The sequence below is a fragment of the Sinohyriopsis cumingii genome, chromosome 16, assembly GCF_028554795.1.
Source record: "Sinohyriopsis cumingii isolate HCF-2022 chromosome 16, ASM2855479v2, whole genome shotgun sequence".
In the NCBI taxonomy this organism is placed as follows: domain Eukaryota; kingdom Metazoa; phylum Mollusca; class Bivalvia; order Unionida; family Unionidae; genus Sinohyriopsis; species Sinohyriopsis cumingii.
In genome coordinates this window covers 77,285,526-77,304,836 of record NC_142976.1, presented here as the reverse complement: position 1 = coordinate 77,304,836, position 19,311 = coordinate 77,285,526, and the positions used below count along the sequence as shown (strand labels likewise).

Below are 19,311 nucleotides of genomic sequence, written 5' to 3'. Positions count from 1 at the left end.
CTGAACTGATTTATTTCCATATCCTTCGTACTGAACTGATTTATTTCCATATCCTTCATACTGAACTGATTTATTTCGATATCCTTCATACTGAACTGATTTATTTCGATATCCTTCATACTGAACTGATTTATTTCCATATCCTTCATACTGAACTGATTTATTTCGATATCCTTCATACTGAACTGATTTATTTCCATATCCTTCATACTGAACTGATTTATTTCGATATCCTTCATACTGAACTGATTTATTTCGATATCCTTCATACTGAACTGATTTATTTCCAAGTGATTTTTGGCTGAGTCATGTTATTAACGTTTTACTCAGGGGAAGACAATTTGAAAGCTGCCATGAAGTTGGAAGTGTAGTTTTCCAATGTATGAATGGTGTGCCAAATAGTTTAATAGTAAATGGCATTTAATAATTGGATAATCAGACTGGAAAAGAGTACAGAGATGCATGGAGAGTACCTTGAGGGGATGAATTTTGCTTTACAGTGCACAAATATTCAGAACTTAATAAATACTCTCCATATGTACAATTTTCTTCAACTTCCAATGAGATTGAATTATTGGAACCATTTCAGCTCTGTCCATCAAGTTAATTTGCAGTGTGTGTGTGTCTCATGATTAAACAATGTCGCACACTATATTTGAATTACTCTGTGATTCACACTGGTTCACATGGCAGAAGATTAATTGTAATTCGATGTCCAAGTTGCATTTGCAATACTTATCATACCTTTGGTAATGAACTTAAGTTTGGGATGCATTTTATCAATGTAGATGTATTTTGAGCAGCATAATTTGGTGACTACTCACTTCTTGTGTTCGAATGCATGAATGTGATATACAACTATTTTCAGCATTGCAAGTATTGTCGATATATCTTTTCCATTGCAACTAAACTTTTAGCGTTATTATGAATGTGAGGGAATATTTATAGTATGCCACAATTTCATGGATTAAAAGAGGCCATGGTATTTGATACAATCAAAATATGGTTTCATTCTGAGAGGAGGCCATGGTATTTGATACAATCAAAATATGGTTTCATTTTGAGAGGAGGTCATGGTATTTGATACAATCAAAATATGGTTTCATTCTGAGAGGAGGTCATGGTATTTGATACAATCAAGATATGGTTTCATTCTGAGAGGAGGCCATGGTATTTGATACAATCAAGATATGGTTTCATTCTGAGAGGAGGCCATGGTATTTGATACAATCAAGATATGGTTTCATTCTGAGAGGAGGCCATGGTATTTGATACAATCAAAATATGGTTTCATTCTGAGAGGAGGTCATGGTATTTGATACAATCAAAATATGGTTTCATTCTGAGAGGAGGCCATGGTATTTGATACAATCAAAATATGGTTTCATTCTGAGAGGAGGTCATGGTATTTGATACAATCAAAATATGGTTTCATTCTGAGAGGAGGCCATGGTATTTGATACAATCAAGATATGGTTTCATTCTGAGAGGAGGTCATGGTATTTGATACAATCAAGATATGGTTTCATTCTGAGAGGAGGCCATGGTATTTGATACAATCAAAATATGGTTTCATTCTGAGAGGAGGTCATGGTATTTGATACAATCAAAATATGGTTTCATTCTGAGAGGAGGCCATGGTATTTGATACAATCAAGATATGGTTTCATTCTGAGAGGAGGCCATGGTATTTGATACAATCAAGATATGGTTTCATTCTGAGAGGAGGCCATGGTATTTGATACAATCAAGATATGGTTTCATTCCGAGAGCCATTTAATTTCTTTTAATATATAGCATTCCTATAAAAATATTTATACTCTCCAATTTGTAGGTCATAGAGTTTCCCAGTTCTGATAATGATATCTATATTCTCTTAAATTTGTAGGTTATTTATAGAGATTCCCAGTTTCGATAAAGATATTTATACACTCTGATTTGTAGGTCATTCATAGAGTTTCCCATTTCTGATAATGAGATTTATACTCTCTAATTTGTAGGTTATTTATAGAGTTTCCCAGTTATGCTGAGAGGTGATTGCTCATACCTCCATCTTCTTCAACAAATGCTAATCCAGCTTCATCTTTTCAACAAACTAATCTTTTTTCTTCTCTTCTTTAATTCTGATCTCACATAATACACATTTTGTCAACTGTTCTATTGATTGATTTACATCACGAGCACCTGTCAACAGAGATTAATGGGAGTTGTCTCCTCTTATTGTACCTGTATAGTTTGTATTGAAGTAAATCTTAAAATGTCTAATTCACTTAATACATAATACATTAATAAACCTATATTAGGAGACGACGCAATCCCTTCTGCCAACAAAACATGGTCTCTTAAGATAGGTGGTTTCTCATGTTAAGTAATAATATAACATACAACTTTTATACATGCAGGTCAAATTTGGACTTTTTATGACACATGGTCTTCTAAAACAGTGGTGTGTCAAGACAGATTTTACTGAACTTAACCTGAATCCCCAAATTTTGAGACTTTGAATGAATTGGTAGTCGAATTCATATCAAACAGACACTTTGAATCCCAAATTTTGAGTCTTTGAATGAATTGGCAGCCAAATCCATGTGAAACAGACACATTGAAATGTGCTCATGAACAACATCTATGCATAAAATCTGTGGAAATATCAGATTACCATTGTATATTTTATTTTATGCATAAGTATTTCTAGACTCCATGTCTGAAGAGTTTATGAGCAACTTAATCAAGGTGCTTTACATGGTAAAGATTTGTTTCAACCAGGAATATACTTAAATGAGTGGAAGGAGATGCAAGTATTTCCTTTTTACTATCTCATTCATTAGTGCCAGTTGATTTTAGTTGATGGGAGCAGTGCCTGCTGATGAGTTTGTTATGGTTACCTTCAAAACGTTTGCTAACTACACATTAATGTTTATAACTGAAATTTGAAAATGAAACAAATTAATAGACAGTTATTTTTTATCTTAGCTTGAAAGGTTGGAGAGGGTGGACAAGTAGAGAGGTTCATATTCTTGGAGCAAAAAAAAGTCTGGTTGTCTTAAACTGAGATTTGTGTTCTTGAGCAAGTCTGGTTTCCTTAAACTGAGGCTTATGTTCTTGGAGCAAGTCTGGTTTTCTAAAACTTTGGCTTAATTCTTGGAGCAAGTCTGGTTTTCTGAAACTGAGGCTTACATTCTTGGAGCAAGTTTGGTTGTCATAAACTGAGGCTTATCTTCTTGGAACATGTCTGATTGTCTTGAACTAAGATTCATATTCATGGAGCACATCTGGTTGTCCTGAACTGAAGATCAGCTGTTTGCAAATAGTCTGGTTAACTGGTGTGTAACTGAGACTCAGATTCTTGGGGCATGACTGGTTGTATTAAAATGAAGCTCAACTGTTGGGCAAAAAGTCTGGTTATCTTGAGACTCATAGTCCCAGGGCAAGACTGGTTGTATTAAAATGAAGCTCAACTGTTGGGAACAAAGTCTGGTTATCTTGTGTGAAACTGAGACTCAGATTCTTGGAGTAAGTCCAATTTGAATCTGAGGGTTAAAATGATTGGAACAAGTCTGTTTGCCTTAACTGAAGTACAGATGCTTGGAACAAGTCTGTTTGCCTTAACTGTTGTACAGATTGTTGGAACAAGTCTGTTTGCCTTAAATGAAGTACAGATGCTTGGAACACGTCTGTTTGCCTTAACTGAAGTACAGATGCTTGGAACAAGTCTGTTTGCCTTAAATGAAGTACAGATGCTTGGAACAAGTCTGTTTGCCTTAAATGAAGTACAGATGCTTGGAACAAGTATGTTTGCCTTAAATGAAGTACAGATGCTTGGAACAAGTCTGTTTGCCTTAAATGAAGTACAGATGCTTGGAACAAGTCTGTTTGCCTTAAATGAAGTACAGATGCTTGGAACAAGGCCAATTCAAGGAAAAAATTAAAGTTTCCAGCTCACTATATTATCGTTCTAGACTATTAACTCTTGAACACATTTAAAGTCATCTGTGAAATATAAGCTTGTCAATAAAAGCATTTTGTAAAAAGTGCCAATTGGATTAAATTGAATGTTTATAAGTCATGTTAACAAATCAGTATTCATAGTTCAGATCATTAGATGTATGTATCTGTTATTTTGAGAAAAGTGAAATAACCTGTCAGATAGATTTCTTTTCTACTGTTGGTGGTGAAATTTAATATTTTCTACTAGTGGTGGTGGAATTTAATTAGATTGGATTGGAGAGCTTTTTGCAACATGTAAAGCTTTTCTTTGTAAGTATTTGCTTCAGCATATTAGCTTTAGAATTGTTTTCACATTTTATTATATTTCCTATAGTATTCTTAGCCATCTTTCACTGCATTACATTTATATAATATGGAGCCCTTTTCTAACAGACACATATTTTCTGAATAAAAAAAATAACAGTATATTTTCTTTTTCTACATTAATGCCAGATATATTTCATTGTGTGGTACCAAAACATGATATTTTAATTAATGGCTTTGCCACTCATTACAATATATCATTTTTGGTACCCCAAGATGAAATATATCTGGTGTTAGCATAGGAAAAGAAAATATTTCTTTTTATTATGTACCAGACTTGCTCCAGAATCAAGGTTTACAACATCATTCTCACTCTTCAGCACAACACACCCAAACCCCCTTTTCATAAATTCACCTCACTTTCATAGGCTGATGATATAAATATATGTAACTTAAGAAAACAGCAGGATTGTTTGACCTAATAAGTTGCAGTAAATTACAGTTTTGTTATTTTGTAAACTATTTGACCTGATCTGAAAACACAATCTGAGTCAGCAATGCATCACAGTGGGTTTATCATTGTTGTCAAGGAAGTAAGGGGAAATAACTTCAGAGAGATGCAAATGGTATCTGGTCAGATTTCTTTATCAGTGATTAATTTCTATATTTTTAATGTAAGGCAGTTTCTATTTATTTGTTCTAGCTCACAGATTACTTGTTTTTGTTGCTGTGGTTACAACTTTTGTAGGCACACACAATCATGCATTGCATAGCATGATGGGAAATCTTATATTTTCACTTGTTATAATATAATTATATTTCACATGTGAAAACATAGGGATGAAAGAATATAAAAATTGTTTCACCAATAATTCTCTGTATTTCACACTTAAGTATATAATAAGTACATATTGTTGACCATAAGCTACTTTTTCACCATTTTTGACCAACTTAATAAGTATTTATCTGATAGAGAATTTGTATGATAGGATTATAGAATATAACATTCTTAAGATTTCTTGATCTCCTCTGATTCATCGAATAGGTGTTTCTTCCAAAATGTATAATTCTTACATGTCAGTCTAAATTTTGCATTTAAAAAATTGATATCACAAAGAGTCAATAGCTTATAAAAAAAATACTAGTGCACACTTATTTCTTAATTTTGACCAAGAAAATGACTTTATTTGAAGAAGGTATTTATTACAGTAAAATTGGTCTGAACTTTCACCATACATGATTCAGTACTCCTTCACTATAAGTTATTTTAGTACTATACAGTGCTTTTATAAAGCAGATATAGTAATGGATCCCAATTTATCATTAGTAGAATTATATGTACATCATTCCCTCATTATAGCACTGTCCACAGAGTATTCTGTCTTAAAGTAAGATTGCCATGTAATGTAGTACATCATATAATTTTACTATAATTGCATTATGAATTTGGATCAATCATAATACTCACCATACAACAGGAACCATTTTATAATGAGGGAGTGTATTATAACATGGTTTCACCTATAAGGCAGTATACTCTATGACTTCCATGGACAGTATTATAGTTTGTGAATGGTGTGTAATGTACTTCATTATTATGTTTTCTCACCTATTAGGCAGTATAATCTATAGCTTACACAGATAGTGTTATAATCAGAGAGTACTGTATCACATACTTAATTATATAGTGGTCTTACCATAAGGCAGTATACTAGATGACCTCCATAGACAGCATTATAATGAGGGATTATTGTATTTTGTACTTTAATTACAATGTGGTCTATCTTTAAGGCAGTTTAATATATGGCATCCATGGACAGCATTATAATCAGGGAGTACTGTATCATATACTTAATTATACCATTGTCTTTCAGTAAGGCATTATACTACATGACCTCCAAAGACAGCACTATAATGAGGGATTAATGTATTTTTTTGCTTTAATTATATTGTGGTCTATCCATAAGGAAGTATACTCTACATATTACATGAGGGATTAATGTATTTTATACTTTAATTATAATCTGGTCTATCCATAAGGAAGTATACTCTACATATTACATGGACAACATTATAATGAGGGAGTAATGTATTTTATACTTTAATTATAATGTGTTCTATCCATAAGGCAGTATACTCTACATATTACATGGACAACATTATAATGAGGGATTACTCTTAACATATACTTAATTATAATGTGGTCTTTCCATAAGGCATTTTACTATATGACTGACATGGACAGCTCTATAATGAGGGAGTAATGCATGTGGTGTATCATAGATTTCAACCTCAGTATGATTTCTTTCATGTCCATGATCTAATTACGGTCATCTTATAATTTTATAGATTGAAAACAAAACAAAAAGTTAAATCAGCATCCAATTTGCCTCTTTTGCATCTTTAATTCATTGTATGAATTTGTTTGTACACTGACAAGTATGAATGTTCATTTTCATCACAGTAAAATCGTTTATGTAACTGTGCAACAGCTTTGGCTAAATTTATATCAATTATTCCCCATGCATAGGCAATCTTAAGCTTCCACTGGAATTGTGTATCATTAGTTTAAGTACTTATATATTTTTACATAAACTATGTTATTGTGCAATAATGACTTTGAGATCCATATTAATTTGTGCAAAATTAAAAATATATATAATGATGATTTTGTGATTATACTTTGGTCAGAGTTCTGTAATATTCAGTTTCTTCCATTGAATTTGATTCAGTTGCATGATGATAGGCATCAGTTTTTAACAACCAGCACTTCTCTTTTTAGTAAAGGAGATCTCTACAATGGTGACTGGGTCATGGATAAAAGGCATGGGAAGGGAGACATGAAATATGATGATGGCAGTGTATATGAGGTACAGCACCTAGCTATATATGTATATATCTATCTATCTCTCATACAATATTTATGTCTAAATATTTCCCTTTGAATGTGTCTTTCATACTTCTGAACCTGCTAAGCCAAAGGACTATTCTCCAGCTATCAGCAGTGTATCTCTTCCCTCCCATCAGTGTTTGAAAACTCTCATATGCTGGTTTTAGAAAGGACAAATCTCCCACTGTCAGCAGTGTCTCTCTTCCCACTGACATTTGGTTATTAGTACAGTATATATGTTTGTACAGCTAATCATGTTAGTTATTAGTACATTACATATGTTTGTACAGCTACAGCTGTTTGGTTATTCATACAGTACAAATGTTTGTGCAGCTAATACTATTTGGTTGTTAGTACAGTACTTCTGTTTGTACAGCTAGTGCTATTCGGTTATTGGTACAGTACATATGTTTGTACTGCTAATGCTGTTTGGCTATTAGTCCAGTACTTATGTTTGTGCAGCTAATGCTATTTGGCTATTAGTACAGTACTTCTGTTTGTACAGCTAATGTTGTTTGGCTATTAGTACAGTACAGTTGTTTGTACAATCAATGCTGTTTGACTATTAGTACAGTACGATTGTACAGCTAATGCTGTTTGGCTATTAGTACAGTACATTTGTTTGTATAGCTAATGCTGTTTGGCTATTAGTACAGTACATATGTTTGTACAGATAATGCTGTTTGGTTATTAGTACAGTACATATGTTTGTACCGCTGATGCTGTTTGGTTGTTAATACAGTACAAATGGTACAGTACATCTGTTTGTACAGCTAATGCTGTTTGGTTATTAGTACAGTATGTATGGTACAGAACATATGTTTGTACTGCTAATGCTGTTTGGTTATTAGTACAGTACATATGTTTGTACCACTAATGCTGTTTGGTTATTAGTACAGTACATATGTTTGTACTACTAATGCTGTTTGGTTATTAGTACAGTACATATGTCTGTACAGCTAATGTTGTTTGGTTATTAGTTCAGTATGTATGGTACAGAACATATGTTTGTACTGCTAATGCTGTTTGGTTATTAGTACAGCACATATGTTTGTACTGCTAATGCTGTTTGGTTATTAGTACAGCATGTATGGTACAGAATATATGTTTGTACTGCTAATGCTGTTTGGTTATTAGTACAGTATGGTTTGCCTGATGCTTCCATGCATATGTAAAACACAGGAGAAAATTTCATTCAGAACACCTTAGCCATCTGACGAGTCTGAAAAATGACAGCTGCAAGAAGTTTGTTGATAAGAATTGTCGATGCTGAACACTTTAGAAATGACCAATCTAGAAGACAGTAAAATTATGGCACGAGTGACAAGAAACTAGATATTGGGTAAGATGCTCAACAGTTTTAGCAAATGAAATATCATCGCAAATTGATAGACACTTTAACAGTTGGTGAAGTGTCTTTCACCAACATCATGGTTTTTGAAACACAAGAATATTTCCATTAGGATAATAATAATAATAATAATAATAATGAGGACTTTGTATAGCGCCTAATCTTTAGAAACTCTAAGCGCTTCACAACATTAGACAACACTTATAAGATAAAAAACATATAATAATATTATTACAAAAACAAACACCATGAAATTAGAAAAACATTAAAAAATAAAAAACATGCTGAAAATATTTAAGGTAGGAAACATTATTAGGTCTTTAAGTTTGTTCTTGCAGTCTAAATAATTGAGTTTTGAGAGCCCTCTTGAATGTGATCACTGTGTCTTTGTTTCTAAGTTCAGTGGGCAATTCATTCCACATTGCTGGGCCCTGGTATGCAAAAGAATGCTGTCCATATGACTTTGTTTTCATTGTGGGAATAATGAGTATACGATTATCAGAAGAGGAGGGTAAGTATCTTGCTGGTGTGTACACATGGGTGAGATCGGATAGGTATGTTGGATTAGAGTCCGACAGTGAAACGTAGCACAGAGAACAAATTTTGTGTTTGATTCTGGATCGAATGGATAGCCAGTGTAGGGTACAGAGCAGTGGGGAGGTGTGCTCTGATTGTGGTACTCTAAGTATGATCTGAGCAGCTGTGTTTTGAACTTTTTGAAGTTTCTGAAGTAGATATTGAGATGAACCAGACAGAATTGAGTTACAATAATCCAGTCTTGAAAGTACTAATGAACACACAAGTGTTTTAGTGGCATCAACTGAAAGATATTTGCGAATTGAGCTAATGCGTCTCAGCTCAAGATATGCAGCCTTGCATATGTTCATGACATGTTGGTGCAGTGTCAGAGTACTGTCCAGAGTAACACCTAGGTTTTGTACTGATTGTGTGAATTTAATGTTGGTGTTGCTGATATTTATTGTTTGAGGTAAAGGATGTGAATGAGAAAGTCACCAGTTTATCAGAATTATTGATGATGCTGAGGATAGTTGAAAATTTCTTTTTTGTAGACACTGGCTCAATTTACTGTTTTTAATCTTTAGTCCTAAGCTTAAAAATTGTCACTCATCACATTTTCTAAAATAAACTATAAAATACTGATCCAGTCCCAAATGAGATAGAGGGAAACCCTTCATAACCAGACCCTTGTTATAGTGGAATCTCATCAAGATTGAAATTTGATGGAGAGCATCTTGAATTTTTCCTTTTTTTCATCATCTTTTTTTCTGAAACCTCTCTATTCTAAAAACTAAAACAAAATATTCAATCCCAAATGAAAATTTAAACTAAAATCCCCCCATAAAACCAAAACTCACTTCAAACTTGGAAATGTTAGCTGCTAAATTTCTGACACATGCTGGACTAGATTATTTGCAATTAACATAAGCAATAAAAGATTATTGATGAGAAAATGTCCAAAGGGTTCATGAGTTTAAAACATACTTGACACATACACTGACACAGACTAGGACTGACTAGCTTATCTGAAGTCTCTGTACCAGAAAAACGAGTTGGCTTTTAAGGTAAATTTTAATAACTAAGTGCTTGTAGATTAGTCATTAAAAAGATTAATTTTTATTTGCATATTATCAAATTGCGAATTATGCTATTCATTTCTATAAATTCTAAAAGTCACATACACTCAACTGATTTTCAAACGATGATTTTGTATTCATGTAAATAGAAACTGGGAACAAGATTACACAATTTCTCCAAGTCCATAATAGAAAGTTTTTTAAATAATGATGCATACGTTACTGCGCTCAGATAGTTGCAGTGATGTTCCTGAATGTCATGCTTTACTGTGCTCAGACAGTTGCTGTGATGTTCTTGAATTACATTCTTTACTGTGCTCAGACAGTTGTAGTGATGTTCTTGAATTACATACTTTACTGTGATCAAACAGTTGCAGTGATGTTCTTGAATTTCATGCTTTACTGTGCTCAGGCAGCTGCATTGATGTTCTTGAATTTCATTCTTAACTGTGCTCAGACAGTTGTAGTGATGTTCTTGAATTTCATTTTAATTGTGCTCTGACAGTTGCAGTGGTGTTCTTGAATTACATTCTTTACTGTACTCAGACAGTTGCAGTGATGTTCTTGAATTACATTCTTTACTGTACTCAGACAGCTGCAGTGATGTTCTTGAATTACATTCTTTACTGTGCTCAGACAGTTGCATGGATGTTCTTGAATTTCATGCTTTACTGTGCTCAGACAGCTGCATTGATGTTCTTGAATTTCATTCTTAACTGTGTTCAGACAGTTGTAGTGGTGTTCTTGAATTACATTCTTTACTGTACTCAGACAGTTGCAGTGATGTTCTTGAATTACATCCTTTAATGTATTCAGACAGTTGCAGTGATGTTCTTGAATTACATTCTTTACTGTGCTGAGACAGCTGTAGTGATGTTCTTGAATTACATACTTTACTGTGCTCAGACAGTTGTAGTGATGTTCTTGAATTACATTCTTTACTGTGCTCAGACAGTTGTAGTGATGTTCTTGAATTACATTCTTTACTGTGCTCAGACAGTTGTTTACATTCTTTACTGTGCTCAGACAGTTGTAGTGATGTTCTTGAATTACATACTTTACTGTGCTCAGACAGTTGTAGTGATGTTCTTGAATTACATTCTTTACTGTGCTCAGACAGTTGTAGTGATGTTCTTGAATTACATTCTTTACTGTGCTCAGACAGTTGCAGTGATGTTCTTGAATTACATGCTTTACTTTGCTCGGAGAATGCATTGATAGTAAAGTCCATCTATCTGTTTATGTCTGTCCATTGACAAGGCAGTTTCCACAACATACCTTTCATCTGTCTGTCCACAGACATGGTGGTTTCCACAACATAACATTTTTTCTGTCTGTCCATAGACAAGGCAGTTTCCACAACAGACCTTTATCTGACTATCCATAGACAATGCTGTGTCCACAACATAACTTGTATTTGTTTGTCACTAGGCACTCAGCATTAAGTGGTTAGTGTTAGGATTGGTTGGCCTAGTGTCAGGATAATGTGACTGGGATTGACATCATGCTATAAACTGCCACATTGCAGACATCATAGTAATATGGCTGAAAAATTGTTAAAGCTATGTTTAAAATCCAAATCATGCCCCCCCACACACACACAGACATTATATTTCTGTCCAGTGAAAAGGCAGTTTCCAAAACATAACTATTATCTCTCTGTCCATAGATAAGGCAGTTTCCACAATGTAACTTGTATATGTCTGTCCAGAGACAAGGCAGTTTCCAAAACATAACTTTCATCAGTCTGTTTATATAAAAGGCAGTTTCCAAAACATAACATTTATGTGTCTGTCCATTGACAAGGCAGTTTCCACAACATAACTTTTATGCATCTGTCCATTGACAAGGTCGTTTTCACAACATAACTTGACTTTGCCATGTTCTTTTCTTGTCAAGCTGTATATGTGCCTTACCCACAGAGTCAGTATATTATTGATTTTGGGGCTGCTAGGTCCAAGGTCAAGGTCACAGAAAGCTGAAAATGTAATTTTTCTTTTTGCATGATAAATCAAGTTTCCATGGACTAATTTTTATCATACTTATTAGGGAGACTACACTTGGTAATGTGCAGTTAATTATTTATTCTGACCAAGACAGGAGAAAGTTGAAGGTCACTGGGGCCAACATTGCAAGAGTTTCCACTCAATAAGTAAAGTTTCTCTATATCCAATTTTCATCAAACTTCATAGGCAGTACATTCTTGGTCAAAGTTCAAAGTTAAAGGAACTAATTTGTAATGTTCAGTTACACATGGCAGCTCTATGTTTCTAAAGTTTCCCATACCCAATTTTTATCAACTTCATAGCTGCATTACATGTGAGGAAGGGCAGATAGTTGTATAACATGTGAGAAATGGTAGCTTCCTACTGAATCAGTGATCAATATGTCAAAAGTCAGGGTTAAATTTGTAATAGCCATGGTTAGACAGGGCATGAGATGGGGAATCAGCTATTCATCTGATGACAATTTTTTCTATAGATGTAGATTGGCATCAAAATTACTTGTCAGACATGTCATTGTAGTATGAATTCATGTAATAATATTTTGTCTATAGATATGGAGTGATGGAATGGCATTAAAGTTACATGCCAGACATATCAGTGTCATATGAATTCATGTAATAATATTTTGTCTATACATATGGAGTGATGGAGTGGCATTAAAGTTACATGCCAGACATATCAGTGTCATATGAATTCATGTAATAATATTTTGTCTGTAGATATAGAGTGGCATTAAAGTTACATGTCAGACATGTCATTGTAGTATGAATTCATGAAATGATGTTTTATTTATAGATTTGGACTGGTGTAAAAGTTACTTGTCAGACATGTCAGTGCAGTATGTTTTCATGTAACAATATTAAGTATGGAGTGTCATCAAAGTAACATGTCAGACATGTTAGTGTAGTATGAATTAATGCAATAATATTTTGTATATTGATTTGGAGTGGCATAAAAGTTACATGTTAGACATGTCAGTGCAGTATGAATTCTTGTAATAATATTTTATCTTTAAATCTGGAGTGGCATCAAAGTTAAATGTCAAACATGTCAGTGCAGTATGAATTATGTAATAATATTAGATATGGAGTAGCATCAGATTTACATGTCAGACATGTCAATATAATATGAATTCTTTTAATGATATTTTGTCTATAGATATGGAATAGCTTCAGAGCTAAGTGTTGGTGTACTATGAATTCGTGTAATAATATTGTTGATATATTAATTTTGTGATCTACCAAAGAATGCTACATATTTAACATTGTAGTTGTCTGTGATTTTTGCTACCAGTTCAAAGACTACGAACATTTAGTCTTGTGATATATTGGGGATTAAAAGTGATTATTTCAAATGAGTCCTCTAACTGAAAAATTAATAAATCATTCCAATTATACAAAAGAAGTTTCTCAATATTGGGAAGTTGCAAAAATGCAACAAAGCTGAAAGTTCCCCATATATAGTTAAAACTGTTTTTAAAGAATACACAAACGGAGCATAACAAATGTCCTTCTTTATATGCACGTGTCCATTATCTAAAGGTGAACATGTTATGAAGATTAATCAAAGGACCAAACCTACTGTCCTTTATGAGCATGTTTCCTTTATATGGAGGTGTCTTCTTTGTAAGGTTTCATTGTATACATTTTATTCCTGTGGTTTCAGAAATTGCACAGAATCTCTTCTTTCCAGCTTTAAGTAGTTGGGTGCAATAGTGTATACTCAGCACATGACCATTTTATATCACAGGGTCAATTTGAAGAAGACTTATTCTCTGGAGAAGGTGTACTAAAACACTGTTCTGGACTAGTTCACAGTGGAGTCTGGATAAGTGGTCATCCTCGCTCTACTCCTGTGAAACTGGTCATCATTCATGACAAAGACCCCTTGGAACTGGAACAAGGTCAGACATTTGACATCCATGTTGAGTGTCGGGATGAAAATGACCAAGTGGTGAAAGAAGGTATGATCTTGTGTCTCTTTAGCTATTGACTATTATTTTGCAGTATTTTAAGTTTTATTTAACAAGCATTTTTGTGACTCATTATTTTAAATTTCAACTCTGAAACATCATTTGAATAACAAATTCCCAAAACTTACTTTGCATTCACTTGTGTATGTGGGGTTCAATTATTTATGGATATTCTTTTATTTGTTTTATGAGGTAGACTACAATATATTGTGTACATTTTGCGGCTCGATGTTGGCTTTAAGAAAGGTTTATAACAGTGGTTCCCAACCCCCAGGTTACAACCCAAAACAGGATCACATGGTCCATCTGAATGGTAGCAGGGGGTTGGTAGGATTTTATTTTGAGGGTGTCAAAACTTATCAAAATATGGAAATGTGGTCATGTGGCACAGAGAGACTATTTTTTAAGGTAGCCAGATAAGTTTGGGAACCATTGGTTTATAGTGGTGGAGCATAATATATCAGGTACATTGTGTGGCTCCATGATGGCTTTATGGATGGCTTATAAGGTGGAGTACAGACACTCAAGTATATTGTGTGGCTGTATGTTGGCTTGAAGTATGTTTGATAAGATAGAGCACAGTATATCAGGTATGTAGTATGGTTCTATTTTGGCTTTATGGATGGGTTTATAAGGTGGTGCATACTATATCAGGTATATTTTGTGGCTTTATATCAGTTTTAAGTATTATTGATAAAGTAGGGCACAGTTATCATGTATATTGTGTGGTTCTATGTTGGCTTGAAGTATGGTTTTAAGGTGGTGTACAGTGTTTTAGGTACATTGTCTGGTCTTCATTCATACAGCCATCTACTGAGGAGTTTTCATGTCTGTGCATCCATCTGTTGTGTCTGCCTTGGATGTATATCCATCTGTTTGCCGAGTCTTCCTTGGCAGAAGGAAGACACATCAAATACTTAGGAGTTTTCATGTCTATACATCAATCTGTTCTGTCTCACTTGAGTATCTTCATGTCAATACATTTACCTGTCCTTCCATGCCTTATTGTTTGCCCGTTGTAAAAGTTCATTACTTTCCAGCTAATGAAAGATGGTCTGATAAAATTAGGTGTCTGTTGTCTAGTGATTCTCTAGTTCTATTCATAAATATATCAAATATTTTTCTTTTTTTTTTCTTTTATAATAAATTTTCTCTTCAAACTGGTCACAACATAATTCACTTCACATTATTTTGTAAATACATACATTTTGCAATAAGAGACATGCATTTATGGTTGCCTGTTATTAATAAATTTTCAAAACTAATTTATTCCTCTTTTTTAGAGCATGGAAGAGAATTACAGATTACTCTAGGTTATAAAAACATCAAACCAAAGAAAGGATCAGCTCTGTTTGATATGATTGAAGATGTGGAAGAAAAACCTATACAGACTCCATAGTAAGCAGATGTACACATATGCATTCACACAGAGACATGCTGACAAACACAGACATGGACACACACATGCATGTGCAGACATACATACACACACAGACACATGCACATGCAGACATACACACACATGCACATGTATACACACACATGCACACATATACAGGCACATATACATACATACATATATAAATACATACATACATACACACACATACACACACACATGCCAAACTTCATCCATTACAGTTGCTGCAATAGACATTTTACCTTCTGGTAATAGAGATCTATTGAAGCCAAGGGCAATTGTTGTTTTGGAGCTTTTTGCACAATAAGTACTGGATACAAGAGTTCTTGCCTTCATGGACTCACTTTCCCATAGTTTCTCTCATCAGCCGTTGCTTTAGATTTTTTTTGGTTACAAATGCTTACAATTGTCAAATGATTATTACGCAAACTCAATGCTCTTATTGTGGCTACAGTTGTGGAAAACAGTGTGTACAATATATACTCACTTTAATGTTGAGTCCAACTACAAACTTCACCGACCCAGATATGTTAAGTACACCAGTAATATGGATCTGTGAATTTTGTTAGGATTAATTGGTCAAACAAATGATATAGACCCTTATCTGCTGTTGCATTATGTGATCACAGATCAAGGTCTCCATTGGTTGAAGTTAGATGCAACTTAAGTGAGTACATATGCAACATTGTTATACTATTTAGAACATATTGCATTATACCTAACACATATTTAAGCACATTCTCTTTATAGAGACTGTGCATAATAAAAAATACCCTATTCTTCAGCTTAAGAATAATCCTTTATGAAATGTTCAAGTTATACTGTTGAAAAATGTATGTATATCCATAGCTAAGGGACCACACAATCAAAAACTCTGAAAAATATATTTGTTGATTCAAATGTTTTTGTGCTAAACTTGTTTAATATCTATCCAATTTATTGGCCATTACATACAGTAGTATTGGCAACAGTGTCTCATCAACTACTGTCCATAAAGTGATAGTGTAAATAGCTTTTGAAAGTGAACTAGATTTGCATAGGGTTAAGATCACACAGTATTCGTATATGATACAATGAGAAGAGGATAATGTTCAAGAATGAATTTTATGTATATGATACAATGAGAAGAGGATAATGTTCAAGAATGAATTTTATGTACATGATACAATGAGAAGAGGATAATGTTCAAGAATGAATTTTATGTATATTATACAGCTATTGATATCCCAATGAAATTCTGGCACAGAAATCCTGTGAAGCTGTTTTACAGCAGGTCATAAATTGCAGATGACTTAACGAGGTGTCATATCCTTTTCATTGACTTTGTAATTTTCTTACACAGTATTGTTATCATGATTATTAAATTTTTTATATATAAAAATTGGTTGTTTGTTATTAAGCAAGAGTCAGAAGCTGGTATTATGTCCTCTTGCTCTGAATCTTTCTCAGAGGTAACAGTGCTGTAACACACATAGGTAACAGTGCTGTAACACACAGAGGTAACAGTGCTGTAACACACAGAGGTAACAAGTGATGTCATATAGATGATATAATCATGTAATGACAAAATTTGTTTTGAGTTGAGAAGTAAACATTGATTTTACTAAAGTTCACATCCTCAAAAGAACTTTGCAGCTGTAGTATATCCCTATTGGCAGGGTACAGTAATCATTAGAAAACACTGGCATGGTACAGTTTTCAATATAAGGCATTGGCAGGGTACAGTAATATTTAGAATGCACTGGGAGGGAAAAGTAATCAATATACAGCTTTGGTAGGGTACAATAATCACTAGAACACAATGGCAGGTTACAGTAATTATTAGAAGTCACTGGTATGTGACAGGGTTCAGTAATAATCAGAAGGCATTTGCAGGGTACAGCAATCATCTGAAGGCATTGGTAGGGTACATTAAGCATTAGAAAGCATTAGTAGGGTATAGTAATAATTAGAAGGTATTGGTGCAATACAGTAATCACTAAAAGGCATAGGTATTGAACAGTAATCATTAGAATGCATTGACAGGGTACATTAATCATTAGAACACACTGATAGAGTACATCAATTATTACAATGCATTGGCTGTGTATAATTATCATTATAATACATTGGCAAGGTACAGTAATCATGAAAAGGCATTGATATGTGTAGTATTCTTTAGAAGGAATTGGTTGATTACAGTAATGATTAGAAGGCATTGGCTGGGTACAGTAATCTTTAGAAGGTATTGGCATGCACATTAATCATTGGTAGGTATTGGCGGGGTACAGTAACCATTTGAATGAATTGGTAGCATACAGTAATCATTTGAATTCATTTGTAAAGTATAGTAATCATTAGAACAAATTGGCTGGGTACAGTAATTATTAGAAAGTATTGGTATGTACAGTAATCATTAGAAGCCATTCACTGGGTATGGTAATCATTAGAAGACAGTGACTGGGTACATCAATCATTAGAAGGCATTCACAGAATACAGTAATCATTAGAAGACATTGCAGGGTACAGTAATCATTAGAAAGCATAAGTATGGTACTGTAATTATTTGATGGCAGTTTCATGGTACAGTAATCATTAGAATGCATTGGCAAGGTACAGTAATTATTAGAAGCCATTGGCAGGGATAGAAATCATTAGAAGGCAGTGGCAGTGTACAGTAGTCATTCAAAGGCATTGACAGGGTACAGTAATCATTAAAACACATTGGTATGGTACAGTAATCAAAAGAAGTCATTAATATGTGCGGTACTTTTTAGAAGGCATTTTGGTTCATTACAGTAATCATTAGAAGGCATTGGCTGGGTACCATAATCATTAGAAAGTATTGGCATGGCACATTAATCACTGGAACACATTGGTAGGGTATATTAATCATTAGAAGGTATTGGCAGGGTACAGTAATCATTAGCAGGCATTGTTAGGGTACAGTTAATCATTAGAAAGCATTAGCAGGGTACAGTAATCATTAGAAGGCATTGGTAGGGTACAGTGATCATTAGAAAGCTTTGGCTTGGCTCAGTAATCATTAGTAGGCATTGGCTTCTTATAGTTAATCGTTAGAAAGCAATTAGCATGGTACAGTAACCATTAGAAGGCACTGGCTTAAATGGATGCTGCTAATTCTAATAATGATTTGACCACTGAATTCCCCATCAGTCCTGGTGCTTTCTTTGGTTTTTCCGCTATCCAAAAACTAATGACTGATGAGGAGAGCACAAAACGAAGAAAGGATTGAAACAATTTTTGGTAAGACTTAAAATTGCAATTACTTTAAAATATACATAATAAGTGTATGTGCTGATTATTTTGTTAATAAACTTCATATACATTTTTGTCTATATTTATTTATTCATAACGAAATGTTAAGAAGGAAAGACAGCAAAAGCGAATGGGCAGAATTATGCATGACAAGATAAATATATAAAACTGCTAAATAATCAGACGAATCAGTTATTTAGGAATTTATAAAAAATTCGAAAAAGTAAACTTTACAGGGGTCCAGTTAGACTGGACAGAACAGGGAGAAGTTGAGAGCTCATCAGGGAGAAGCGGATGTAAAGCAAGAAATGCAATATATATATATATATATATATATATATATATATATATATATATATATATATATATATATATATATATATATATATATATATATATATATATATATATATATATATATAGTATGTATGCTGTATCAGTGATATACCATGAGATGTATTCATTTTTCATTCAAAAGAAACAAGGCTTGCTGAGTTTCCTTTTAATGAAAAATTGATACAACCAGTCGTATATGTTTGATACAGCATACATACATTACATATCATGT

The 19,311-nt window shown here is 33.6% G+C and overlaps 1 protein-coding gene across 10 annotated transcripts in view; it reads left to right on the top strand.

The window, feature by feature from the left end:
• LOC149780843 (MORN repeat-containing protein 1-like) overlaps positions 1-19,311 on the top strand; it is a 101,692-nt gene that overhangs the window by 21,526 nt on the left and 60,855 nt on the right. For 9 of the 10 annotated variants that reach the window (XM_089937926.1, XM_089937920.1, XM_089937927.1 and 6 more), the window contains 3 exons: positions 7,034-7,121; positions 13,843-14,056; positions 15,349-15,463. In XM_089937926.1, the coding sequence (XP_089794052.1) occupies positions 7,034-7,121; positions 13,843-14,056; positions 15,349-15,463 (417 nt within the window). Of the gene's footprint in view, positions 1-2,000; positions 2,034-7,033; positions 7,122-13,842; positions 14,057-15,348; positions 15,464-19,311 lie in introns of all 10 variants that reach the window. The other variant, XM_089937918.1, reaches the window with a different exon arrangement.